The 25,297-nt window shown below is 40.6% G+C and overlaps 1 protein-coding gene and 1 long non-coding RNA gene across 2 annotated transcripts in view; one reads left to right on the forward strand and one right to left on the reverse strand.

Annotated features, from left to right (window-relative positions):
- LOC105915955 overlaps positions 1-25,297 on the reverse strand; it is a 60,418-nt gene that overhangs the window by 7,203 nt on the left and 27,918 nt on the right. Inside the window, exon 3 of the long non-coding RNA XR_004933134.1 lies at positions 16,284-16,426. This is a non-coding gene — a long non-coding RNA (uncharacterized LOC105915955). The remainder of the gene's footprint in view (positions 1-16,283; positions 16,427-25,297) is intronic.
- Positions 1,292-17,962, forward strand: LOC118556574 (prosaposin receptor GPR37-like). The gene is made up of 2 exons (XM_036149127.1): positions 1,292-2,848; positions 17,055-17,962. Exons 1-2 carry the CDS (start codon positions 1,865-1,867, stop codon positions 17,868-17,870), a joined length of 1,800 nt encoding a protein of 599 aa, XP_036005020.1. The 5' UTR covers positions 1,292-1,864; the 3' UTR covers positions 17,871-17,962.

Below are 25,297 nucleotides of genomic sequence, written 5' to 3' on the forward strand. Positions count from 1 at the left end.
TGTGGTTAAGGTGCTGTTACTGATGGCTTTATTATGTAGAATTACATTTAGGGAATATATACACAGTGAATACATGACATCAAGTTTTGAGGAATGAACAGACAAGTCCAGATCTTTATAAGCAAGAGGTCTTAAACTATTTCCTCTCAGTTACTTTGGTTCAGTCTCTTAGACCATTTCAGGGGTATTTCTGTGAGTCTCTCACCAAAGGAGTTATACTTTTAGAAAAATTGTGATAAGACTATTGAGTGACTTCAGGTACAATACCCTTTCAGTTATTGATGCTTCAAGCCGAAATCTCCACAGTCAATGTCAATGCGGCCCGGGGAGAAACGGGATTAGCTCAGACAACAAATGAAGATCATTTTCAGTGAAGCTCTTGCTCAAAGCAGGGCATATTGAATATCTGGAGACTCAGACTGCCCAGAGAGACAGAGAGTCAATGAAGAAAAAGTTGAAAAGGTACAGTGCCTTGCTAAAAGTATTCATATCTCTAGAGGAGAAAAAAGGACAAAAAAATTATATTATATATATATATATATATATATATATATATATATATATATATATATATATATATTTTTTTTTTTTTTTTTTTTTTTTTATTACACACACACACACACACACACAAATGAAAATTCCAAAAGTGTGGCAGGTATTTGTTTTCAGCTGCTGTTTACTTTTACTGTTATGCACCTAAATACCAGTATAAATAAAGCTGCTCTGTAATGGACTCAAACTGTTTACAGATGAGCAAAACAGGAACACACCTTGGATGTCAGGGACTAAAGTTTTTTTTTGTTTATTTTTTTTATTATTTTTTTTTTTTTGTAGGTTGCACAATGAGAAGATTAATCAGAGAAGCTGCCAGAGGCTCGTGGTTACTCTGGAGGAGCTGCAGAGATCCACTGTGCGTATGCAGCAGGACTGAAGGGGGCCAAATAGAAATGTATGTTACACTTTGTAGATTTGCATTGCCAATTATGCGCCGCTTTGTGTCGGTCAAATAAAAAATTAAATGCATTGGCGTTATATGGAGCTAATGTTAGAACATCACAATCAGAAATACTTTAATAAACATGACAAAATGTGACAAAGGTCAAAGGGGTATGAACGCCTTTAAAGTTGTCTTCCTTTTGAAACAAACACAACCCAACCACTGTGCTCACCCTCCGCTTTTATTCGACGAATACGCAATCTGCGTAAATCGTGCTTAATTGGTGTCACAGCGCCGCCTGTGCGGAAAAGAGACCGCCGTAAAAAAAAAGAAAAAGAAAAGTAATGTATTTATTAGCACGTCTTGCCGGGCGTGGCATGCTCTTCTCAGCCGGAGGGGAGGAGGCAACAGCCGTAGTGTGCTCCGGGGCTGCTGGATGCTCCATGATGGATGAGGGATGACAGATCGAGGTTAGCCGCCGGGGGAGTCCATTTTCCTGCAGCGCACGGTCCTATACCCGGACAGAAAGTAAAGGAAGGAAGATAAGGAGAGAGCATCAACGCCCCCCCCCCTCTCTCTCTTTCCCTCTTGTTTCACTCTCCCTCCTCTCCAGCGCATCACAGTCTAGCGGGCTTTACACGCCGACTGCACCGCATTGCCGCTGCCGCCGACCCAGCCCAGTGAACTAACGCGCAGAGGGGAGCACAGCTGGAAATTAAATGCTGCAGAGCGTGTGTTTGGAAAATGCTTCATTTTGCATCACTCGTTTCCTCCCCTCTGCGTGCTTGTCCGATTACCCCAAGACTCTGAACGCTGACTGAGAAGAAAACTGCGATTTGGGGATATTTTTTGCTGCGGGCTTTGCAAGGATTGCAGCTCATCGCGAGGATGGACTAAAGCTGCGCTCGGTGATCCAACTCCTGGACCATGCGGGTTCTGCAGCCTTGGACGTTAGTCATAATATTCGGCCATGCAGATGTGCTGTTATCCCTGAAAGATAATAATGCAGAAGTTGGGAGCAAAGACGACGGCATCAGCGGCGGCTACTCCGGCAAGGCTTTCCACGGTCCGCCCCGGGAGAGCGGTCAAAACAAAGCCCGAGAACGCGCGCTCCTCCCGGGATACGCCACAGGTGCGACCCTCAACTCCACTCGGCCGTGGAGGAAGGCGGCAGCGGGGGAGACGAGGAGAGCCGTCCACGGCAAACGCGTCTTCAATAGGAGCGTGACACCCGTGGAGGATCCCATCGGAGTCCCCCACTGGGACGCGACGCGCCATCACAATAAGAGGATAAAGTTGAATGGGAGCGCGGGGACGCCGGCAGGTGGACACAACAATGCGGCTAAGCCCCCTTCAATGGCTCGGCAAGACGGAGGAGGGGTGCCGGAGGAGGGGGACAAGCACCAGCGAGGCTCAAAGGCGGGGAAGAGGTGGAGGACCAAACAGAACCGAAGCGCCGTGGTTCTGCCGCCGTGGGAACCCGTCCCCAAACCGGTGGCTCTCACCTCCACCGACCTCCCGTTCGACCTCTTCACCCGGCGGCCCGAGTTTTTCACCTTCAGGGAGGACAACCCGTGGGACGCCACCCCGATCACGCCTCCCGGCTCGCCGGATTTCGGAGACGAGATCAAGAACCCGTTCTATCCGGTGACGAGCGAAACTTTCGGCGCTTACGCCATCACGTGCGTGTCGGGCGTCATCTTCCTGGTGGGCATCGCGGGCAACATCGCCATCCTGTGCATCGTGTGCCAGAACTACTACATGAAGAGCATCTCCAACTCCCTGCTGGCCAATCTGGCCGTGTGGGATTTTGTGCTCATCTTCTTCTGCCTGCCCATGGTGGTTTTCCATGAGCTCACCAAGTCATGGCTCTTGGGAGAGTTTACCTGCAAAGTGGTGCCCTATGTGGAGGTAATTGTGTTTCTTTTTAAGTGGGATGCATTGAGCAGTGTTATCTACATTGTCTTATTTGCGTCACACCTCAAAAGTTTTTTTTTTTTTTCAAAGCTATAAGAGGTTTCCCTCTGGTGTTGCATACACGTTTGAGTCAGGTTCCAGTGAGGTTTTAGTTACAAAAGCCCTCAAGGTTTGAAACGGCGCCCTTGCACAACCATAAGACATTTCCCGAACGCACAAAACAGTTTGGTACTTGCAAATTCTGCAGAAAAAAAAAAAGGTCCCATTTTCTGAAGCAGAAAGACTTCTGTCACAAGCCATTCATTGTGCTGCAACCATCCCTATCTAATGAGGGGGATGCGTCAGGTGGGCTCTTTACTGGATTTTATAACCTCTCCTTTGTGAGCTCGCCTCCTCCAATTACACACGAGATAGAGTTATCCACTGGGTGTCTTTTGTGCAAACCTGATGCTTTCTTCTCAGAGGCCCTAACCCTTTAATAGGTATTGTCCCAATCACTTGAAACTCGTTCGAAAATGCATGCAATAAAACGTCTGATAAATGGCAACAATTAGATCTTTAATTTTTCCATGGTAGCATATTTACACGGCTGATACCTTGAACAAATTGCAAAAATCACACAGGCCCAAAAATAAACAGTGCAATACTATTTACAATGTTCCATTTTTTTCTAAGAAAACTTTGCATCCGGAGGTCTAGTCTCGTTGATCTCATCACTGAATGGGGAAAGTTTTTAATTACAGCTCAACTTCAAAAAGTAACCTTGTTTTGCTCAGTTCGGGACGTTTCACATCTTCTCAGCCTGTCCTTTGTGGATTTACTGTTGTGTGTCACTGTCATGTTGTACAATCCAGTTCTGCTGTAGCTTAAAAAAAAAATCTCACATTTTTCTCAAGCACCCCCTGATGCATGGTAGAAATTATCCTGTATTCTATGATAGTGAGCAGCTGACTGGCAATCTTAATATTAGTCTCAAGAAAGACTCTGGATAGCTGTCCACAGCTGTTTTCTTGTTGTTTTTTAAGTGAAGTTTAAAAATAATTAAACTTTATTGATCTCATAATGGATAATTGGTTAAAGGTGTTATTGAACCAAGGCCTCTTTCTTGGCCACCAAAACCTCAGTCCATGCTTCACAGTATACAGGGGTGCTACTGTGGCAGCAGCTTCACGTTCATGACTGGCTGGAACATCCTAAAACCAATTTCCGTTCATCTGAAACACAGCTTTGCCCAGATGGTTGAACAGGACATTGGATCCTAAACACACAAACAGGTTTTGAAATAGAAATGAGGCCAATGCTACCCCTCAGTCATACCCCTTAAGAAGTCTTATTGATTTTTTTTTTTTTTTTTTACTGAGGCATTACTTTTTTTAAAAAAGTTGTAGAACCACTGCTCTAGAAGTCCCAAAGATTTAACGATACACCATTATTGATATTTTGTTGTTGTCAGTCACAAGTGACTTGAGGACTCCCTTTGCTCAGTATGCAATATTAATAACTACTTAGTGGTCTTGCTCTGTTTGACAAAAAGCAATATTACAAAGTCCTTGGCACTATGTGCTTTTTAATTATTGTTGGAGATCGATAAGCTCACGCCGTTATCTCTCAGTAACCCTTACTGACACGTCACCAGGATGGCCTATTTGATGCAGAATATGCTTTTTTTTCATGTGAAGATGCAATCGTGGCACGTGCACAGGGTCTCATCTCGGTTCATTTGCGTGTGTTTGTGCATGCATGTGTAAAAACAGACTGTGAGTAATGCGGCCTAAGGTTATTACCTTCCCTGTGGGCCATTTAGCCAAATGAACTTGCATGCATGCACATAATATGAAGCGACTTCCCTCTTCCCTTAATACAAACAGAGCTCCTGATGTGGGCATCAATATTTTGGAGAGAAGACAAGCGTACGCATAGGCGCGTGCAACAAGCATGTCTGTGAATTCGAAATCGCCAGCTTATTTGAGAGTCCGCGGAGAGTGGAGGCTCCCCACAGTGGTGTCTTCATCAAACCTTGTTTTATTCAGCGTTCAGCGGAGTGTGGAATTTTCCAGCCTCAAAAGAGAAAGCAATCTTCTGCTGCAAGGTGTGAGCAAACACGGCTGTAAAATTGTAGGAAAGCTGAACAAAATCGAAATTCCGTAAAACAGCCATCTAGCATTATATCTGCGATAAGCTTTGCAGCTGGTATTTCAGACAGCCAGCCCGTCTTGGATGTTCTGCTTTAAACTGATAACTGAGCCAAAACTAATCAGCAGTGATTGGAGTTTCTGCACCTTGGCTGCTTATAGGAAACAGACCTGTGGCAATGAGTAAAAAAAAAGAAAAAAGTGTACTAGATACTGTATAATGGCTGTGAAAACAAGTTATTCAACAACGTTTGATTGAAAATAATATACTCAAGTGATTTTACATTACGTACTATTATCTTCAAGCTAGAGATGTATCGATCAGGCTTTACCTGGCACATATTGATATCTGGTTTTATTCATTTAGGGCTTGACCTCACAATTCCAATTTTAATTTGTTCTGAGGATTTAAGACTATAACGTATTAGAGAAAGAATGTGCTGCGGGTTCTTTTTGAAGTGTGTTTTTTTAGGCCAACAGAAAAAGAAGTTGCAAGATTTTCCACCATTCAAACCTCAAAGCATATATTTCAACATTTATCTTATGTCATATTTATCTCAAAAGTATAAAAACAGTACAATACAGTCGACTCACTTGTTGACGAGAAATGATGAGCGCTCTTAATTTTTATAGCATTTAATGAATAGGACAAAGACAATTTTTTTTTTCAAGTACTTCTGCAGTTCTGTGCAAAGGAAACGTCAGATTCTGACCCATGGTTGATTGATTGGTGCTCTACTTGAAAGGGACACTTATAAATAGTAGATAACGTGCTGGAAAACACGCTACACAACTTTTTTTGATTTAGCATTCCCAAACAACTAAGTCATTAGCACATGAAGATGGTAATATAGCTACCCAAATGGAAATATGGCAGCTCTGACTCACCACACCCAGTAAAGGGCATCTAAAGGGATGGGTTTGGCTTTTGGGCTACAAGATAACCAAGTCCGTACTATATTGACAGAGGTGGAAGAACAGTAAAGTATCTACCCTTGTTACTTTTTAAGCAAATATAGATCCAGTTGGTGGTTTCAGAAAACAGGTATACTTTAGTTTCTGGAATATTTTTTCCGTGGAATCTTAAGTGAATCCGACTCGAGGACACTCTTGCCTTCTAACTAATCTAATTGCAACCTCTTCACACCTCAATGCAGTGCTGCCTGCTTCCAGACATGTGCTCAAGTGAATGCAAATGATGGGGAGAGACATACACCTGCCTCACAGTTAGTTTTGGTGAGTTCAGCTTCATCATTAGCCACAAGGTGAGCGTGACAAGAGAAAAGTCCCAAAGTGAGCATAACCCAGGAGAGTGGAACAAAGTCATTTCCACGTAAATAGCCAAGCGTAAGTGGATGAAGGACCCAGCTGGTCCAAGTGCTCAAACTCCTGTATTTGACATTTATTCTCCTCAGAAGTATTTTAAAAGTATTTTAAAATGAGCAAAAGTAAGGCTTTGGAACTGGAGCAAAATTGAGGAAAGATCTTAAAAAGTGAAGCAAATTATGGACTTGTGCTGTTTGTTAAACCTTGATGTTCTTCTGTTTTGTTGGACGCTCTAAGATGTTCTGATTTGAATGCTTCAGTTAATATTAAGTTCTATTAATAGAACTTGCAACCGTTCTATTGCAATATTAAGCTAGCTGTATTAAGCTAGCAATTTGTGGGCTTTAAATTACTGTCTACCTTGTATTTTTTACTGCTAATGGTATTTCAGGAGCTAATGCCACCTTAATTGTTCTACATCTATTGGTCTGATTGACTAAGCATTGCCATAAGCTAATCTTCTTGGATCAGTTTTTTTTTCATCTGAGTATTCAGTCATTCTGATCTTGTGAGATGCTGAGCCTGATATGAATTAGGCTCCCTTGTTGTGCAGTTTACCTCCTTGATTATAAACCCCCACCCCAGCTGCTTCTGACAGACCCAGTCGTAACAGGTGTAGCTGAATAGATGGAACAAAAGAGGTTCCATGTGTCTTAGGCAGATGTCATTTGCAGAAAAATCCAAACATCTTCATTTATGAGGCTGATGTCATTGGTACCTCATCATTATCAATAATGTAAAGTTTGTAGCAGATACCGAAGAGAGGGCGGTGAGCTTTGGAGAACTGTAGTTTTCTTCATTTTTGCATCAGATTCTGGTACAACTTAAAGCTGCAAAACTTAGGCTTCAAACTGATACTTTAGATGACATGCATTGTAGAAGCCAATATGTGTAGCCTATATAAGACAGGAAATGACCAGAAAAGACAAATCGTTTTTGACCGCTTGGCCGGGAAACGCTATAACCACAAAGCTGGCTGTTTGTATTATCTTTCACATTATAAGACAGCTAAAGTGGGCATAAATCGGCTTTTAACTGCAAGAACAGTGTCTGGACATTTCCTATTTATCATCTCACCCCGGCAAATGCATGTCAAACCTAAGATTCTGGTTTAAAAACACTCCACTGGCTTTAAGCGTCGGCTTATTCTCTACATGCATCATTGTAGAGGATTCTTGTTCTGGCAGTAAGGGGAGCTCATCTGTGGCCATATGTTCCATAAAGGCCACATGATCGTCAGTGCAATAATTGTTGGCTAATATCTTCCAAGTGTTATGAACTTCCATTCTTTTTGGTATTGTAATATTTAGCCAGTTTGAAAGGGTCTCACAGCAGCAGATGCTCCCACCGGACAAAAATGACATTGCCAAGAATGCTAAAGGTCACAGAGTGATGGAAACAGATGAGAAAGAAGAAATAAACAAATAGGTACTTATAGCACCTGATATAATCACAACATGCATCAATAGAGTCGCCCATCGCAAGATTTTCTAATATCCCGCAGCCCTATTTATTATGACCACTTTGAAATGTCAAAATAACCAACTCTCTGAGCTATAGCCGATTTTGGAAATATTTACAAAGACATAACAGCTAAGTAATGTTAGCTTTTTAGGAGTTATATAGCCAACTTGCAGCTGCCACTAACTTCATTGTGTTTTATTGGGATTTTATGTGTCAGACCAATACTACATAGTAGTGCATAACTGTAAGGTGGAAGGAAAGTGATTCATGGCTACCCACTTGTCAGAGTCATGAGAATGAAAAAGCCTGGACAAAAAGAAGGGAACGATGGATTGGTGAAGGAGAAGGAGGACAAAGTGGGTCTGGGCCTCAGAACTACAGAGGCAGGCCCATATGTAGTGTTGAAATTGGTAGTAATGGCAGGACATACATCACCGTGACAGTCACTGCTTTCAACACACAGACACACAAAATGGAAGCAACTGGATCAGAACTTTGATTTTATGGTATTCCTGTGTAATGTATTGGTATATCAAGCTACTATATTGTGCACAAAGAGCCCAGATGCTGTTATGTTCTTCATGCTTTTGTTTAAAGAGTACATATATACAAAATCAAATAACTTTTACTAGCGCTTAATAGGTAATTTTCTTCTACAAATTCATCTTCATCTATCCCCATGTCTTTACTCTTCCACAGGCACAAACACACACAATCTAACACACAAGCTCAGAGTCAGTAGTGTGCTGATCCTCCAGATGGATGGGATGGCCTTGCCTCTACTGATCACTGCCCAAGGCTTTTCTCTCCTCATACACCCCCCCCCCTCCTGCTCTCTTTGCATCAGCTATCTGTGATTAGAAACAAGCCTCAGGGGGAGGACACACAGATCTACACACTTGAAGCCAATCAGAGAGCATTTGGCCACCAACAGACACAGTATACTAGAAATGTGTACTGATAACGATACTAAATATACCCATTTTGCACATTAGCCATTGTGCTATATTCATTTTCAGCAAGTCTGAGAACATGATGGATGGCTAATCGTGTTAATTATTCATGATATGTAATTAGCAGCTCTGCATATATAATACATGATGGTTCATTCAGTCTGCTCTTTGTCTACGGATGATCAAATACGGTATTTCTATGTGTCGTAACAAGATCACACAACAGCTTGCGCTAAAGTTTGGGTCTGCTGTGTGGGTGCGATTAACCAAACTAATAATTATCCATGTAAGCTTAAAATATTCATTATATCGTTTCCATTATGGAGTCATAAGTCAACAGAGAAACATCGGCATATGGCAGGCCATTGCAGATTTGAATATGATCTGCTATGCGAGGTTTTGTGCTGCCACAATGACAACACTCGCAGGCAGGAATCAATGACCTGGAACGGGAGTCCTCCAGCAGCTACTGAATTGCTGAGAGGATAATGCTGTTCTTTCTGATGTCTAGAGGAAATCTGCCACAGGTTAGGACATAACTTAATGGAAGCCAAATGTATTGCCTTGACAAAATAGCCATAGTGTGGGGTTCAAAAGCATGAACTGCACCATTGTTGCTTTTAATTCAATGAAAGGAGCACTTATGGTTCTGATGTGTTAGAATCTATGGATCTTTGTATGTTTACTTGCACAAAAGGTAGTATTGATTTCCTCCATTTGCTGTCAATTTATAGAGCAAGTTAACAGAATGGAATTTAATAGGAAATCTTAAAGGCCTCCTCGCTTTTGTAAACAGTGCTAAAAGATTTCAGATCTCGATGGCCAAATATACAAAGTTTTCTGACTCACATAATTAATATGCATTAATATGCAACATGAACACAAACAAAACTGATCACTCTACGAGAGCGTAAAAAGACGTAGTAGAATTGCCTGTTGTTGGAATAGACATAGGTGAGGATCAAGGTATAACAAGGTTTTAAGAAGCTGGTCTCAAAAACGTTTTGTTCAGTTTAAGCTACTTATAATGAAATGCCAGAAAAAGTTGAATACAGCCTGCCGTTTTCTCAGCCTGATGAAGCATATAATAATGAAGCCATGCTTTTGGTCCAGCACTTTTTTCTTGGTTACAAGAAATACAATTTTAGCTGTTTGGGAAGGCTTTCGTGTCAGGGAAACAAACACAGAGAGTTATTGTGTGGAAACCAAAAGGAGAGTCGCCCACTATCCTCAATATAGTTGGGCTATTGAAAAAGCTACATTAGTTAGCATGTCTGTGAAGGACCCAACTGCATGCTGGGGTTTGAAACAATCACATGGCACTAGTTCTTTGTTCCACTAAAGAAAGCACCTTGGTGGTTCTTTCTTGGATTCAGCTCTTGTTCCTAGTTTCCTTGGAAATTCGTGAGCTCATTTCAATTTTCAAGAAAACATTTTGGGAGAATTTAAGCTTTGTGACATGATGCATTATCCTGCTGGAAGTAACCATTAGTAGATGCGTACATTGAGGTATTAATGGGGTGGACAACAGTAACAACACTGACATTTAAATGGTGTTCAGTTTGTACTCTGCGTGCCAGGAAAATGTCACCACCAACTGGATGGATTTGTACTTTAATGTTGTGTACAACAAATTTACGTTCTGTCACTGCTTTAACAAGTGGTTATTTGAGCTACTGTTGCCCTTCTACCATCTCAAACTAGTCTGCCGGTTCTTCTCAACCACTGAGATCAATTAAAGCATTTTTATCCACACAATTGCCACTCACTGGGGTTTTTTTCTTCTGTTTTTCAAATCATTCTCTGCAAACCCGAGAGATTGTGTGTTTTGAAATCCCAGAAGGTCAATGGTCTCCAATTTCAAGCCCATCATACACAAAAAGCCTAGCCATGTTGACCTAAATCTTCTTTCTTCCCAATTCTGAGGCTTGCTTGAACATTGTGAAGAGCAAATTGTCTTCACAAGGTCTTGATGCATAAATGGATTCAATTGCTTTCACATGATTGGCTGATTCACCAATTGTGTTGATGAGCAACTTGAAAAAAATGTTCTGCATAGTCTGAGTTTATATAATTTATTTTTGCTCAGCTGTTAAAACAACAAAAAAGACAATGTTTTGCATTTTAGCTTTGAAACTTTTAAATGCTATGCTACTTAGAAACTTCAGTTCCCTTCATCAGAGGTCATCTTACCATAAAAATAAGACAGATTTGTCTTACATTTCTAATGTCTAATGGATTTCTGTTGGAGAGGGAGGGTTCACTTTTCAACAACAACAACCCACTAGTGATGCATAGTCTGAAAGTAGCGAGACAAATTTGTCAACTAGGTGGAGATAGGCTTAAATGTAAGGTCAATGTTAAATTGTATTCCAGAGCAGAACAGAAAATCTATTACTTTGGCAAGAGAGTGTTTTATACAGAAGTTGTACCCACATTGATTTATTTTATCTGTAAAAAACTCGTAGAGACCATTGTTTCAGAAACCCTAATTTACAAATATAGTATGCTATTTGAACTTCAAGAGGAAAAATTTTAATAACATGAGGCATTTTGTCTATTAACTCCAGGCAATACCTGGACCCTACAGACATTACACAGACAGTCAAACTACACTAGGGTGCCACATCAATACATACCATTGCCAGTGTCTCCCTGTACAGTCTCAAAAGCATTGAGGATATTCCAGGAGACAGACAGTTCCTCTAGGAGAGCTGGACAGGGCTTTCTGAGGTCCCGAACCAATCAGCAGGATCGGTTTCTGCTCCTTTGTGCAATAAGGAACAGGGTGAGTACCACCAGAGCCCTTCAAAGTGACCTCGTGCAGGCCATTAGAAACAAACTTCATGAGGGTGGCTTGTTTGGCCTCACGTCCTCTAGTGGACGCTATGCTCACTGCCCAGCACCATGGTGCTTGCCTGGCATTTGCCAGAAGACAATAATATTGGCAGGTTTGGCACTGAGGACCTGTCCTTTTCACAGATGAGAGCAGATCTGATCACTCTGATCTCATGTGACAGACATTTAAGGTTGTGGAGAAGCTGTGGTGAACATTATGCCGCCTGTGACATTGTTCAGCACGATCAGTTTGGTGGTGGGTCAGTATTGGTCTAGGGAGGCATAGCCATGGAGGGATGCACAAACCTGAACAGGGTAAGCAATGGCAGTCTGACTGCCATTAGGTATGGGAATAAAGTCCTTAAACACCCTTCAGTGCTCCAGTGGCTCCTGGGTCCCTTGCAGTGCATGATAACTTCAGTCCTCATGTGGTGAGAGTTTGCTGGAAGTTCGCAGAGGATGACAGAATTAATAGCGACTAGGCCTGTGCTCTCCTGACCTAAATGTAACAACATCCCAGAGGCATCATGTTTAGGTCCGTCCAACACTGCCAGGTTGTACCACAGACTGTCCAGGAGATCAGTGATGCCCTGGTCAGAATCTGTGGTGAAATACCCCAGGACACCAGCCATCGTCTCATAAGGAGCATGGCCCAGACATTGTCAGGCATGCATAAAAGCATGTGGGGGCCATGCAAACTACTGAGCACCATTTGGAGTTGCTGCCGCATCCGTTTTTGTTCCATTTTTTTTTTGTGACTTTAGATTACGCCTTCTGTGGGTTGATAGTTGTCCCCAACACTTTACCCATCCCATGTCAGTCGGGATATCCAGCACTATTTTTTCCCCAATGAGATCTCATGTGTTTCTAAAGTGATCCTTTTTTGAGCTGTTCTAATGTACAGGAATTGGGTAATTGTAACCATTAAAGCTGCATAAAATACGATTTAAGCCACTCTGCATGTTGTAATTGTCTGAAGGCTTCCTGCCTGACAAACATTTAACAATATGCTCGTTTACCTGCTTTCTACACTGGCTTTTCTTCCAACCAAGCTAATACATGGCTGGTGTCAATGGCCTTGTGGTTGGAGTTATAGTCTGCTGGAGCAGTCACTGGGTTGCAGTCTACTCACAATAAATGCAGCAGGTGGACTAACCCTTTCTCAGCCCGCTCCGTTACTTAAAGACTGGGGTTGAAGCTGGGCCGTGTTGTGTTTTGACGTCAGCCCATACATCACCTTAGAGCACCTATTACCACCGACAGTGGCTGCAGTCAGGCTGGTCTCTATAGTGGCTGAACCAATCGTTTTTTAAGGCCCCCCATTTAATACAGGAGCCTTTGTGCCACCAGCTCCCACGGCCTTTATTCAAGGAGTTAATGGGCCGTTATTAAAAACGTCACCGGGGGGAGAAAGTCTGTCACTTGCTGTGCAAATAGAGGACTGGAACATAAACCATGTACTCAAGATTAAAGGTCATCTTTGGCGGGGGGGGGGGGGGGGGGGGGGTGGACATAAAGCACAAAAAAGGTATCAGTTTGGGGAGAATTGGCCTTGGAAAAATGTGAAATATTGACTGTGCATCTTGCTTTTTTTTTTTCATTTTCACAATAAGCATTAGTTTACACTTATTCTCAAATGTATTACTTGGGTAATTGTAGCTGATCACTTTTCACCACTTATGACATTACTGTTTGAAATAATGGGTCTAGAGGCCTGTGGCTACCTGGCCTGTTTTCTCACCTGTAGGTAATGTGAACATGACAGGGTCTGCTGTTGGAACCAAATGCCATATTAACATTGCTAATTATTCTGCGGTTGATTTGGCTCATTTCGCTCCTCCCGTCACTTGGCATCATCTTTAACTCGCCGATGTTATTTTTGTTCTTTGTTTGCCTTTTAAATTACTCTCATCCATTGGTTTCCCCTTGTTTCTCACTCATTTGCATACGTCCCTAGACAAACCGCTTCGGCATCCCACCAGCTATGACTCTTGGACAATCTGACTCCCTCATCTCCCCTCGCAATACAAAACTATACTTGTCCCTGCTACCCTTGCTTTCCAGTCTGACACAGTTGATCAAAGCTAGGTGCTCCAGGCCTCCATGGAAGCCTTTAAAGCCATTCCAGCTCTGTTTTCAGGCCATGAAATATTCAGTGTGTGCAAGTACCTGCGCATGTATACTTGATTGTTATTTGTGACTCAAAAGTGGGTCAAACAGAGCAATTTCAATTATGCTTATTCACATTAAAAATACATATAAATATATATGGTTTAGGAGAAGGTCAACACTTGCTGGACGTAGCCATCAGAATATGGGTACACAGTGCTCACAAAGGTATGGACATGATCAGCAACAATACTCAAGTAAGCATTTAAACACTCAATTTGTACCAAGGTGCCATGATTGTGCCAAAGAGTATCGCCCACACCATTATACCACCACAAACAATAACCTGAACCATTGATATAAGGTAGGATGGATCCATGGTTTATACCAATTCTCACCTTATCATCGATAGGTATTTTTGGTGAATTATTTAGATTGTCCAATCATTTTTTTTTTTAATTCATTGCATTTTATTTCCTGAAGGTTTTATGTTGCACCTCGTTTCCATTTGTGGTACTGATCAACCTTTGGGGTGGTCTGCGCGTTTAGTATAAGATGAAGTATGACCAAATTAAATTAACTTTAAGAGACCACTTACTGCTAGTGAGTCGATTATAGAAAATTACATTCAATAATTGGTATTTAATGCAGGTATTAAACGTTTCCAATGCGGGTACGAATTGGCATGATTGGGTACGGAATACTTCCTGGCAGAGTGCAACTTCTTATACCAGATCTAAAAAGGTTGAGTATGAAGATACCAAAATTGCAAAAAGAGCAAATGGCAAAAATAATTAGCACCCCCTACAATGTGTTATAAATTATTGGCACAATATATTACTATATTTGTGAAATAAATAATCACATTATTCACCGTTTTTAAATTGGCCAGAAAAAAAAACTGTTTCTGAAAGATGAGTCTGAAGTGACTGAACAGAGCCAAGCTTGTGCTGAAAAAAAAAAAAAAAAAACCCAAAGCTCTAATGCATTTTCTCAGGGGAAGGACTACCCCACAATACATTATATCCAATTTCTTGCAAATGTCCTTATATTTATCTTCATGTATTCCCTAATAACTAAACCCTACAAAACAGCATTGCTACTTCAACTGCTGGTTCAACACAGATTCATGGGATTTAGTTTAATAATGTTCAATTTGCCATTTGAAAGAAGATAAAGAATCATGCAAGCTTTTTAGTTTTGAACTAGAAAGCTTGAAATTAGGATTTAACCATCTCTTAGTATGACTGCATCGCAGGTATTACTGAGTAATTTCATCCAAGGACCTTAGGCTTCAGGGGAAAGAAAAAAAAAAAGATTACTCGGCTAGAGTGAGTGCTTTAGCTGGAATATTACCATGCATTAAATGAGACCAATATGTCAAACCCTTGAAAGGTCAAAATGAATCACCTTTTTTCAACAAACATGAGTTTTAAAATGTAAGCTAAAGGCTTTTATTCCCAACCTACATTTGTACATAGGCCCCTACGGGTTTTCCTCAGACTGGCACCAGGATGGCCTGAGCTTATCTTGAGCTGCTTGTGTTGACTAAATGCAAGCCACATCAACAAAGTCAGTGGGACACCTTATTTACAGCATATCTTGGTCCTAAAGGTATTAGGAAATTCAAATCTGCAGCACATCTAGGACTCACATGGAACCAGCTATTTACCAGTTGTCTTGCAACAAACTTATAAAGGCAGTTAACTGTGGGCTATTTGATAACCCCGGGACAGCCTATCTGGGACTCAGTGGCTGCATCCGAAAAGTTCTAATCATAGCTCCAAGCTCACTTTCCTAGGTCCCTTCCCTTGACGTTTCGTGTGGTCAACAGCAAGAACTCAAAGGAAGGAAAGGAGCTTCGGACTGCTGTGCCGATTTCAGACAGCCTTTGACTCGTACGTCATTACGCAACGGAAACACACATGGATGATTCTAGTCAAATCCAGGCCTACAGGCTTTCTTCTCTTCGGATATTTTTGTTCATTTCTGTGAGATGGACTGTGCTTATACCTCATGTCACACAAAGGATTGCGGGATTCCTTAAAGCTGCTTAGTGCCGGTAAGGGACATCACAAGCCCCCTATGCTAAAAGAACTATGACAGGAAGCATACAGGCTCCTTTTTCTACCTCCTTCGTCACTGACTGCACTATTCGGACAGCACTCATGGCGACCGCTGACACACTTCCGCTTTGGCTAAAGAATCCTACCCACACTCAGCTTTAACTAAACTTAACAGACAGCACAAGACTTTTACAACAATCTACAGACGTTTTAGAAACTCTAAGAAAGTCACCAGTACTAAAGCCTAGTCGAAAAATTAACATATATTTGAGAAAATGTTTTTAACACTGCGTAAAATATGCCATTGATTCATCATTTTATATGATTCATGCAGAAGAGTCACAAGATGGTCTGATGAGTAATTACTGTCTTGGGTTCAAGAGCCTGATTGATCACAGTTACTGTTGATGACTCCACAGTCAATGAGTATGTGTGTGTGTCCCACTCCTCAGAGTTCCATATGGTTACCCTTCATTAGCCTGGTTAGGACCTCCATGACAGGGTGTGTGCGCTTCATGATGTGTGAGGGAGCCCTACTTACACTAAACATCTTGCAGAGCATGTACATTATATCCGTCCAGGAAGGATGAGTTTACAGCACCAAAGCCTTGGATCACCGGGGCCATCTGGGAATCTGGCTGCTGTAATTAAATTTGATATGAGGGGCGAGGTGGAGGGAGGGTTCTGTAAAGAGGAAGAGAGGTTTCTGAGATGGCAAGAGGAGGAACACTAATGCAAGTCAAAATAAAAAAAGATGGGCAGAACAAGACTAGTTCAACAGAGTATGGATCTGCAAAGAAATTTACACAAATGCAGCAAATTAATAAATCCAACAGACGTTAATGTCTAAAGTTTTGGGGTTTTGATTGTAAAGAAACCTTAAGCAGCTACAGTGTATGCTTTACTTCATTTAGTTGCTGTGGCATTCACTTTGATGCCACTGCAACAGATGCCACTATTAGTTTATGCTGTGCAGTTAGATGGTTAAGGGTTATTTTGGGAAAGACAGTTCTATTAGAAAAAAAATATTATTTACAGCACAGTGTTTTGCTAAGGTTAGCTAACAATTTAAGTACATCCAGGACCTGTTTCATTTCTACCTGGATTATTGAGTTGAATCAGAACAAACACTTGAACTTGTTACCATTGTGACTTTTCAACCAAAAATTTTATTTCACTAGAATGTTGTGATTAAACTGCTACATAATTCTAATGAACAATGTTGTTGATAAAATATCTATTTAGAGTCATTCAATTCATCTTCAAAAACCAATTTCTAATGCAAAAACGGCTTTTTGGTCTTTTTGTTCAGGTTGCCTCCTTGGGCGTGACTACCTTCACCCTCTGTGCACTCTGCATTGACCGCTTCCGTGCTGCCACCAATGTCCAGATGTACTACGAAATGATCGAAAACTGCACTTCCACGACAGCCAAGTTGGCAGTCATCTGGATCGGCGCCCTCCTCTTGGCCCTCCCGGAGCTCCTCATTCGACAGCTCGTGGTGGAGGACACAGGACTGCCGGACGAGCCCCCAGTCGAACGCTGCATTATCAGGATATCCACATCCCTTCCTGACATGCTCTACGTGCTTGGCCTGACCTACGAGGGGGCTCGGCTGTGGTGGTGCTTCGGCTGCTACTTCTGCCTCCCAACCCTCTTCACCATCGGGTGCTCGCTGGTGACGGCGCGCAAGATCCGGCACGCCGAGCAGGCCAGTGTTCGCAGCAATAAGAAGCAGATCAGGCTGGAGAGCCAGATGAACTGCACCGTGGTGGCTCTAGCAATCGTGTATGGCGCGTGCGTGGTGCCCGAGAACATATGCAACATCGTGTCTGCATACATGGCGGCAGGTGTCCCAGAGCACACCATGTCCATCCTGCACCTCCTCTCCCAGCTGCTGCTGTTCTGTCGGGCCGCCGTGACTCCGGCGCTGCTGCTCCTGCTGTGTCGTCCGTTAGGGAGGGCCTTCCTGGACTGCTGCTGTTGCTGCTGCTGTAACCACGTACCCTCCTCGGCCACAGCCAGTGACGATAACGAGCACGAGTGCACTACTGAACTGGAGCTGTCGCCGTTCAGCACTATCCGCAGGGAACTGAGTAACTACACCCCGGCCGGCTCCAACTGCTGAGCCGACAGCCCCGATCAGGGAGGGCAGTTTTGATGGCCGGTTTGTGGCTTGTGTTTCTTGTGTTTGGCTAAGAGACGTTTGCCTTATCTAGTCTCCTCACATTTTGTAAATGAGTGCAGAAATGAGGTCGGACACCAAAAATACAATTCACCTTTAGCCAGCGGCCCTACACGTTTCAACGTTGTACATCCCTAACCCTTATTTTCCAGGAACAGCTAACAAAAACAAAATATTTTACACTCACGGCCTTGGGTGCTAATCAAACAAGGACATTACATATTTTTAGCTATTCTACCTGAAACCTTTAAGACTCACAAAGCGCCCATCTGTAGGGTGTTTCTGCCCTAGAGTAACGAGCAGTTGACAAGGCCCCTTAACATTTCTGGTCCATGGTTTACCAAACATTTGCCTGTAAGCCTTTACTTATTACACTCAAATTGATTGGCACCCCTAGAAATATGTAAAAATTCTTAAAATATTGTTTTGCTTTCCTTTTATTGCAATAGAAACTCAAAACAATTGTGCAGTTCTTCTACAGAGGTCTTTGGAGATTTTTCAACTTACTGTTGCCTTCCTTGAATTATGCGTTTTGTCTTTCCCATTTTGGAAAGTGGCTAAGAGATGACGTCTCTGTTGCATCATTAGAACTTGATCAAAATCATTTGTAGAAAAAATTACAATAAATCCCATATAGCACTGAATAGAAATTACCTTTATTGTTCCTCAGTGGGGAAATTCTTGTGTCCCAGCAGCAAAGGGAAATATAAACAGATGTATGTAGATGCCCACAATGCTAAAAATATAAAGCAAAGAATAGGAGACTGTGCAGTAAGGGCAAATTTACAGCATGAGAGAAATATGCTGTACAGTTATTTCATTACCAGGATGTAAGTAGTACTTCAAACCCCAAAAGGATAACAAGAGCAAGGAACAAAATTAGAGTAGGCAAGTTGTTGGGGGAGAAAAAAATGCATTCAAAGACCACTAACCTGAAAATGTCAAAATCTGCACATAAATTTGGCTTTTTCACATGATTCCTTCTCCAACATTCACATCGCCATAACATGCACTCCTACAGTCATATTTGATCAATTAGAATATTATTGAAATGTTCGTTTATTTGAGTAACTCAATTCACTAAGGGAAACATGCATATTAACACAGATTGATGACGTTTTAAGCCTTTTATTTCTGTTAATTATGATTTTTGCATAAATTTGGCCTAATGAAAAATGTGTTTAATACCAGCTTACAGGTTGACAAACAAGTCTCTTAGAAATGCGTATTCCAATTTACTGAATATGACTCTAAAAGCAAAAGGCAAAAAAGACTTTGAACATGACGGGATTGTTGAAATGCATAACCACTGTCACCTGCCGGCATTGGACACAGTGAAAAAGTGATTTAAGTTTTCTTAAAAGACCCTGAAGGGCTTGTGACAAATGGTAGACCCAAAACCAGTTTGACCTGCACCAAAACCAGAGAATCCAACAGGCAGATCCCCAACCCAGATTAAGGCCCTAACTCATGCTGCAGATGTTTTAAGATTATCTCGGGAGTTTCAGATTGTGCAGAGAAGTCAAACCTATGTGAGATACTGCAGCGGGTATCCCGCTTGTCTGAGGGTCCTTGTCTGTGTGACGATGACGACCGGGTCTTTCATCAGCACAATGCTGCTGTTCACATCCCCTTCTCACAAAAGCCTTCTATAGCATCCCTTATATGGACAATCCCGCATGTTTCACTGATCTAAATGCCATTAAAAAACATTTAAGGATGAGTGACATGGGAGCTAATGCAGACTTTTGAGTTTTAAAACAGTTTTTAAAAATACATCCACTCTTAGTTTTGCTTCTGGCTCTTGTTTCTTCTTTTTAAATTTTAAAACTGAGCTTATAGCCTGGATTTGATCAGTTATTGTGAAATGCAAACACACGTAGCCTTTGCCTGAAAATGTTTTATCAGGCTCTCCTCAGAGGTTTAGCAGAAGTTTTGCATTAATATTTAAAAGGTTCAGAGAAAAAAGTTAGGAGTACATAAAAAAAACTGTTACATTCAAATTTATAGGAATTGTTAGAGTGCTCTTATTAAAAACCAAACATGACTCATTATGGGTTTATTTTCCTTTCTGCCTTAATAAATAAAAATAAGATTAGAACTAAATAATCAGAGTAAGATTATGGTGATCCATTAAAAGGCAACAGTTTCTTTTCACATTTTTCTCAAGGGTGCCAATAAGTGTCTAACAGTATGGCTGTTTAAAAAAAAAAGCCAAAATAAATGTCCTTTGCCTTCATGAATGATATTTATACACAAAGGAACCCTGAAGCATTCAGCTAAAGAGAGAAATACTGAATCCTAATCACCTTGAAATTGTGCCACTGTTGGTTAACGAGACGAGGATGATTCATTATTAGTGTGTGTATTTTGTACAAAAACTCAGATACAACATCCTACTAAAAGGCCTACACTGCCTATACAAGTACACAACTGTGTTTACAGACTGAATCAGTATAAATGTACAGTTCCTATGAAATAACGGTGCACATAAGGGATTAAGGCTTAAAAAAAAATGAAAAATATAGCTAAATAGCGCAGGACATCGGTGGATTTCAAAAGAAAAATATCCCACAGGTGTCTGCGATGTGGAATTTGGTTATAGAGAATGACTTTTAGGACTGCTGTACAAAAATATCTGGTCGACCCAGAAGAAACTGGAGCTGGTCTCAGAGTACTGCAAAAATGGACACAAGGGGGAAAAAGGATGTCAATGATATAAAGACATTTTATTTGAATTGAATGAAGCCAAATGTTATTGGTTTAAAAAAAAAAACACTACAAATTGAGTTGAATAGAGTGAATATCAGTGAAGTGGGTAGTTATAGTATATAACTGAAAGTGATTCACTTGGGACTCTGCTCTATACTTGTGTATTGTGTTATGCCTTACACTTTGGGGGTTGTATATATACTGTACAATTTCTTTGGTGCTCTTTTGATAAATGCGCTGTGATCAACAAATCAATGTTCTCCTTAGAACCACAAGTAATCAAGCTGCAAATGTTGGTTCCAGGTCTAGAACACGTTACAAATATTTGTGACAAATTCCCTTAAAAAACATTAAATAATTTATACAGCCGGTTCAAAAGACCTTGCCTTAATTTGGAGTAAATTGAATTTTATTCTACAGTACAGTTAGTAGCGTTTAGTAGGTATATGTTAGATACTGACAGACTGTACACTTCAGTAGGTGTGATAGTTCATTTTTTAAATTTATTTTTTACAACAGAACACAAAAGTATAAACACAATTATGTCAACAAATGTCATTTATAAAAACAGATAATCTATGGTTTTTACAATATGTTGTAAATGAAAACTAGAACCAGATTGTGATTATGCAATAAATTATGTTTATATAATCCATTACTGCAAAATGTAAATACAAAAGAGGTTTTTTTCCCCTGCCATTTTCATATTTCTGTACTGTAAAACAGACTGCCGCTTGTCTCTCGGTAGTCCAGATTTGTAGAAGGATTGGAAAGCAAGATTAGGGTAATGGCAAGAAGGCCTCAAAGTCTAAGAACATTTTGCTAAAAATAAATAGTGAAAATCCTTGCCATAAATAGATCCTTAGCCATTTTTAAAGTAATTAGGTCGTATCACCTGTGCTTTACATACAGTGCCACACCATATAATTCAGTTTGATAGCCATACTAAATCTGATTTAAGATATAAATCTAGATTTATATCTTAGTTTTCTTGAGTATCTCTTTTTTGTAACGCTTCTTGACACGAAATCCTACATCCTTGCAAAGTTTATTTTCTTTTTAATAGTGGCACATTTGTAAGAAAGTAATTTGTTGGTTGAGCAGTACAGTATGTGGGGCTGCATCTATGAAAAACCTCACCAATTACGGTCAGTGCCAAAAAAGTTATTCTGTTATCGACTCTTATTTGGTGTCACTTATCGGATCAGACGACTGAGGTTTGAAGAAACACAAACGAGTTTACTTCAATCCACAAAGGTTTTTAGTCGTTTAGACTGGGCATCCACATGGATGCGGCGTTTTGGGAAGACCATAAATTATCATTTTTTAAACCGGGTCCCTGAGCGAATACATTTATAAATGCCGGTTTTATTTTTCCATGTGTACATGGGAGCCGCATCTTTTATCAAACGATGACGTCCTAGCTTCACTTTTCTCTGTAACCTACATGCGCCTAACGCTCACAGATAAAGATGGCACCATCCGATGCTGCGGCTTTGTTATGGCCGTTAGTAGCCGCCTTGGACTCTTTCTTTCAAATGGCCCTGCTCTACACAGCATGTCCGCTGTGTCTGATCCCCCGCCATGGTGCTGTGTTTACTTCACATGAGTTCTCTGCGCAAACCTGGTGTCTTTAGCATGTTTCTTTGACAGTGTCACAGCACCACTCCAGCCTTTTCCCGTCTTTGTGTCTACACAAAGACTATTAACAGTGCATTCATTTAACAAACTTGGTCACGCACTGCTGTGGCATAACATCCCATTCTTCAACCAACATTTATAACAAAATCAGCCAGATTGCTTAGTTGGGTAACTTTAAAACAAACGGCAAGGAGACATTATAAGTCTCCAAAAGGGTTGAGGTCAGGAAAGCAGGAAGGCCGTTCCATTCCCTCTACTCCCAAATTCTGCAGGTAGTCTGATAAATTAATTTAGGGTGAGCACTGACATCATGGAAGACAGTTCAGTCCCATTGAGGTAAGACAGAGATAAGGGATTGTGACTGATCGGATTTTCAATTGGCATAAACCACCCCTCTCATTCGGAATACAATTTATTTCCGATTTAGCGTAATCTGATCATAAAATTTTGATTGGTTTCTTTACGTTATTCATTTTATTCCAATTGGACCTTTATTCTGATTACTTTTGTCCCAGTAAACATAGTTATTGAATAGAGATAAGGGTTTGAGAGTGGATGGGAGGGGGAGGGAGACGCTGCTCGTGCCACAACTCTGCCTCCACCAAAACTAGAATTTCATGGGCACAGCTAACATATTCTACTCTGCTGATCAACCTAGAATTTTTTTTTCCTTACAAACGTGTCAATGTAAGGGGAAATAAGTAAGATTTCTTGTCAAGAAGGGTTGTTGCAAAGAATAGTTTAACCAAATACAAATTTCCTGTGACAGGTAGCCTTTCAACAGCTGCAATCTTACAGTGCAAGAAAACATTTTGACCTCCAAGACCCCCCGCAGTGTCATTACTTGAGCTTTTAAGAGGAACTAATGAAGTGTTCTTCACAGGGCATTTACAAGTGTCTTGTTCTGTAAGTCTTTTTTCTGGAGTCTACTAATCATTCCTGGGTCAACATGAGGGTCAAAAATACAAGGTCATTTATTGGAACCCAAGACATATGCAGATTTTAAAGAAATGTTATATCAACATTTAGCACAAAAGGATTTTAGAAAATGTTCTGAATAAACTTCTTACTGTGATCAGAATAAGCTGCATCTATTGTTGAACTGCATGAACTACATGGTGACCCAGGTTTGATGCTCATTGGTATACTGTATATTGCGAAGACCTTTTTGCATACAATTCTGCACTGCCAAACACCTTTTCTTTGTCTCTTGTGGTTGTTGCACTCTCTATCTGGGAATCTGTCTCAGCTCAGAAGCCACTTTACTTTTAGCTCCAGCATTAGAAGATGCGTACGATAAAAATAAAACCATAACTACTGCCGCCTCTTTGGCTCAGGCAAACTCTACATATTGAGCTCATAGCCCTTTTTGTGGATGTAGCCTCTGGTTGGTGTTAGCTGCACTTCATCAAGTTAATTGCCTAAGTGGGCAAGTATGAGCAGCTCTGCAGCACAGCGTCCTATAATCTATGTGGCAACTCTTTATTACAATCGCTAAAAGTGCCACTATTGAGGGCCACTGTATGAATCCATCATTTACTCTTCTAGACATGGTTTTTCCTCACTTTAATACACGGGACTGGATTGAGAGGACATTCAAACTATGCCCCAAGACCCCAGGCTGGGATTCAAACCCTGGTACTTCTTGCTGCTAGGCAACCACGCTACCAACTGCTCCACTGTGCAGCTTGTAGTGTTAGTTTTCTCACTTTAATACATTTATATAAAGATTTTGTATTTTAACAAGTAAGTGTTTACTGGTGGGGCTGATGCGTAACCTGGCTTCTGAACCTGATTATTATTTTGCATATTTCTGGAAGTATAGCTCATGAATGGCTCAGTGTGTAGTAACGTGGTTGAAACTATTGATGAAGTGAATCTTGTTAATCAGTCAGTGAGACGTTTCCTCTGAACTTTGTGAGTACTCTCTTCACTCTGAGCTAAATGTGTCTGTATTTGATACCTAAAAATGTAAGCACACAACCACTGTAGTCTCCAAGTTTAGTCACTTGTTTCTGAATAGCTTTTTATATAGCCAAAAATCGTCCCTTTGTTTATCAAAGAACTTTATCTTGAAAACTGTACATTAAAAATCCTAAATGTACTGTGGTGTAGATTTATTCTGTGGTTTGAACTCTACAAAAACTATGCACGATATGGGAGCATTTTTGAACAAGACAACGCAAAGGTAAAATTATATTGTGTTCAAGAGACAAGGTAGCTTCATTGGGTTAAAAAGATTTTAAGAATCTCCACTTTGAAATATGTTTTCTAACAATAAATGTTTCAATGTTTAACGAATCTATTAATACAAGTATAGTTGAGTCCTGCTTTGACATCTCTAGGTACTAGGTGTTCAAGGGAACAAGCCCATCTCCAAGTTACCAAAACTGCATTGATTTGTATTCTTATTTTCACAATTCATGATATTTCATGTATTTTAGATTTAGATTATTAGAAGTAAACTTTAACATTATTAGCCACCGTACAACTAAGTTTTCTTCGGGTTTTTAACTAAAATATAATTTTTCTTTTTACCTGGAAATTTTAACATTGCCTGAAGTGTCCACAATTGGATATTTCTTTTTTTTTTGTATTGGAAGCAGTTTGAGTAAATTTCTAAAGTTTTGGAATTGTAAGCTCTTGCCCTTACGAGAGCTCAATTACAGTTTCATCTGGAGACCTCTATTTTTAGCTAAGTTTAGCGATTTAAAAAAAAATTAAAATAAATAAATAAATATGTTCCCATATTCACACACACAATCCTATATCAGCAGACAATGACAATCTACACTTTAACAAGGGATCGATGTTAAAAGGTAATAAGTACAACTTTTTCATCAAAACGATTAAGCTTTCAAAAATAATACACCCACAGAATGTCTAGAGCCATGAAGAATAAAAGAATTGATTTTACAGAAAAATAAATATGTGTTGGGAAATCAGCCAGGAGAGAACTTGGATGTTGGACTGTTGGCTGAAAGCCACTGGAAATGTAAGACTGTTGCAGTTTCACT

Source organism: Fundulus heteroclitus, chromosome 17 (assembly GCF_011125445.2).
Source record: "Fundulus heteroclitus isolate FHET01 chromosome 17, MU-UCD_Fhet_4.1, whole genome shotgun sequence".
NCBI classification, from domain to species: Eukaryota; Metazoa; Chordata; class Actinopteri; order Cyprinodontiformes; family Fundulidae; genus Fundulus; species Fundulus heteroclitus.

Bases quoted from the DNA above. Each gene is read 5' to 3' on its own strand.
- LOC118556574 (XM_036149127.1), top strand. From the start codon at position 1,865: ATGCGGGTTCTGCAGCCTTGGACGTTAGTCATAATATTCGGCCATGCA. The intron at 2,849-17,054 runs GTAATTGTGTTT...CTTTTTGTTCAG, and splicing joins AAGTGGTGCCCTATGTGGAG to GTTGCCTCCTTGGGCGTGAC.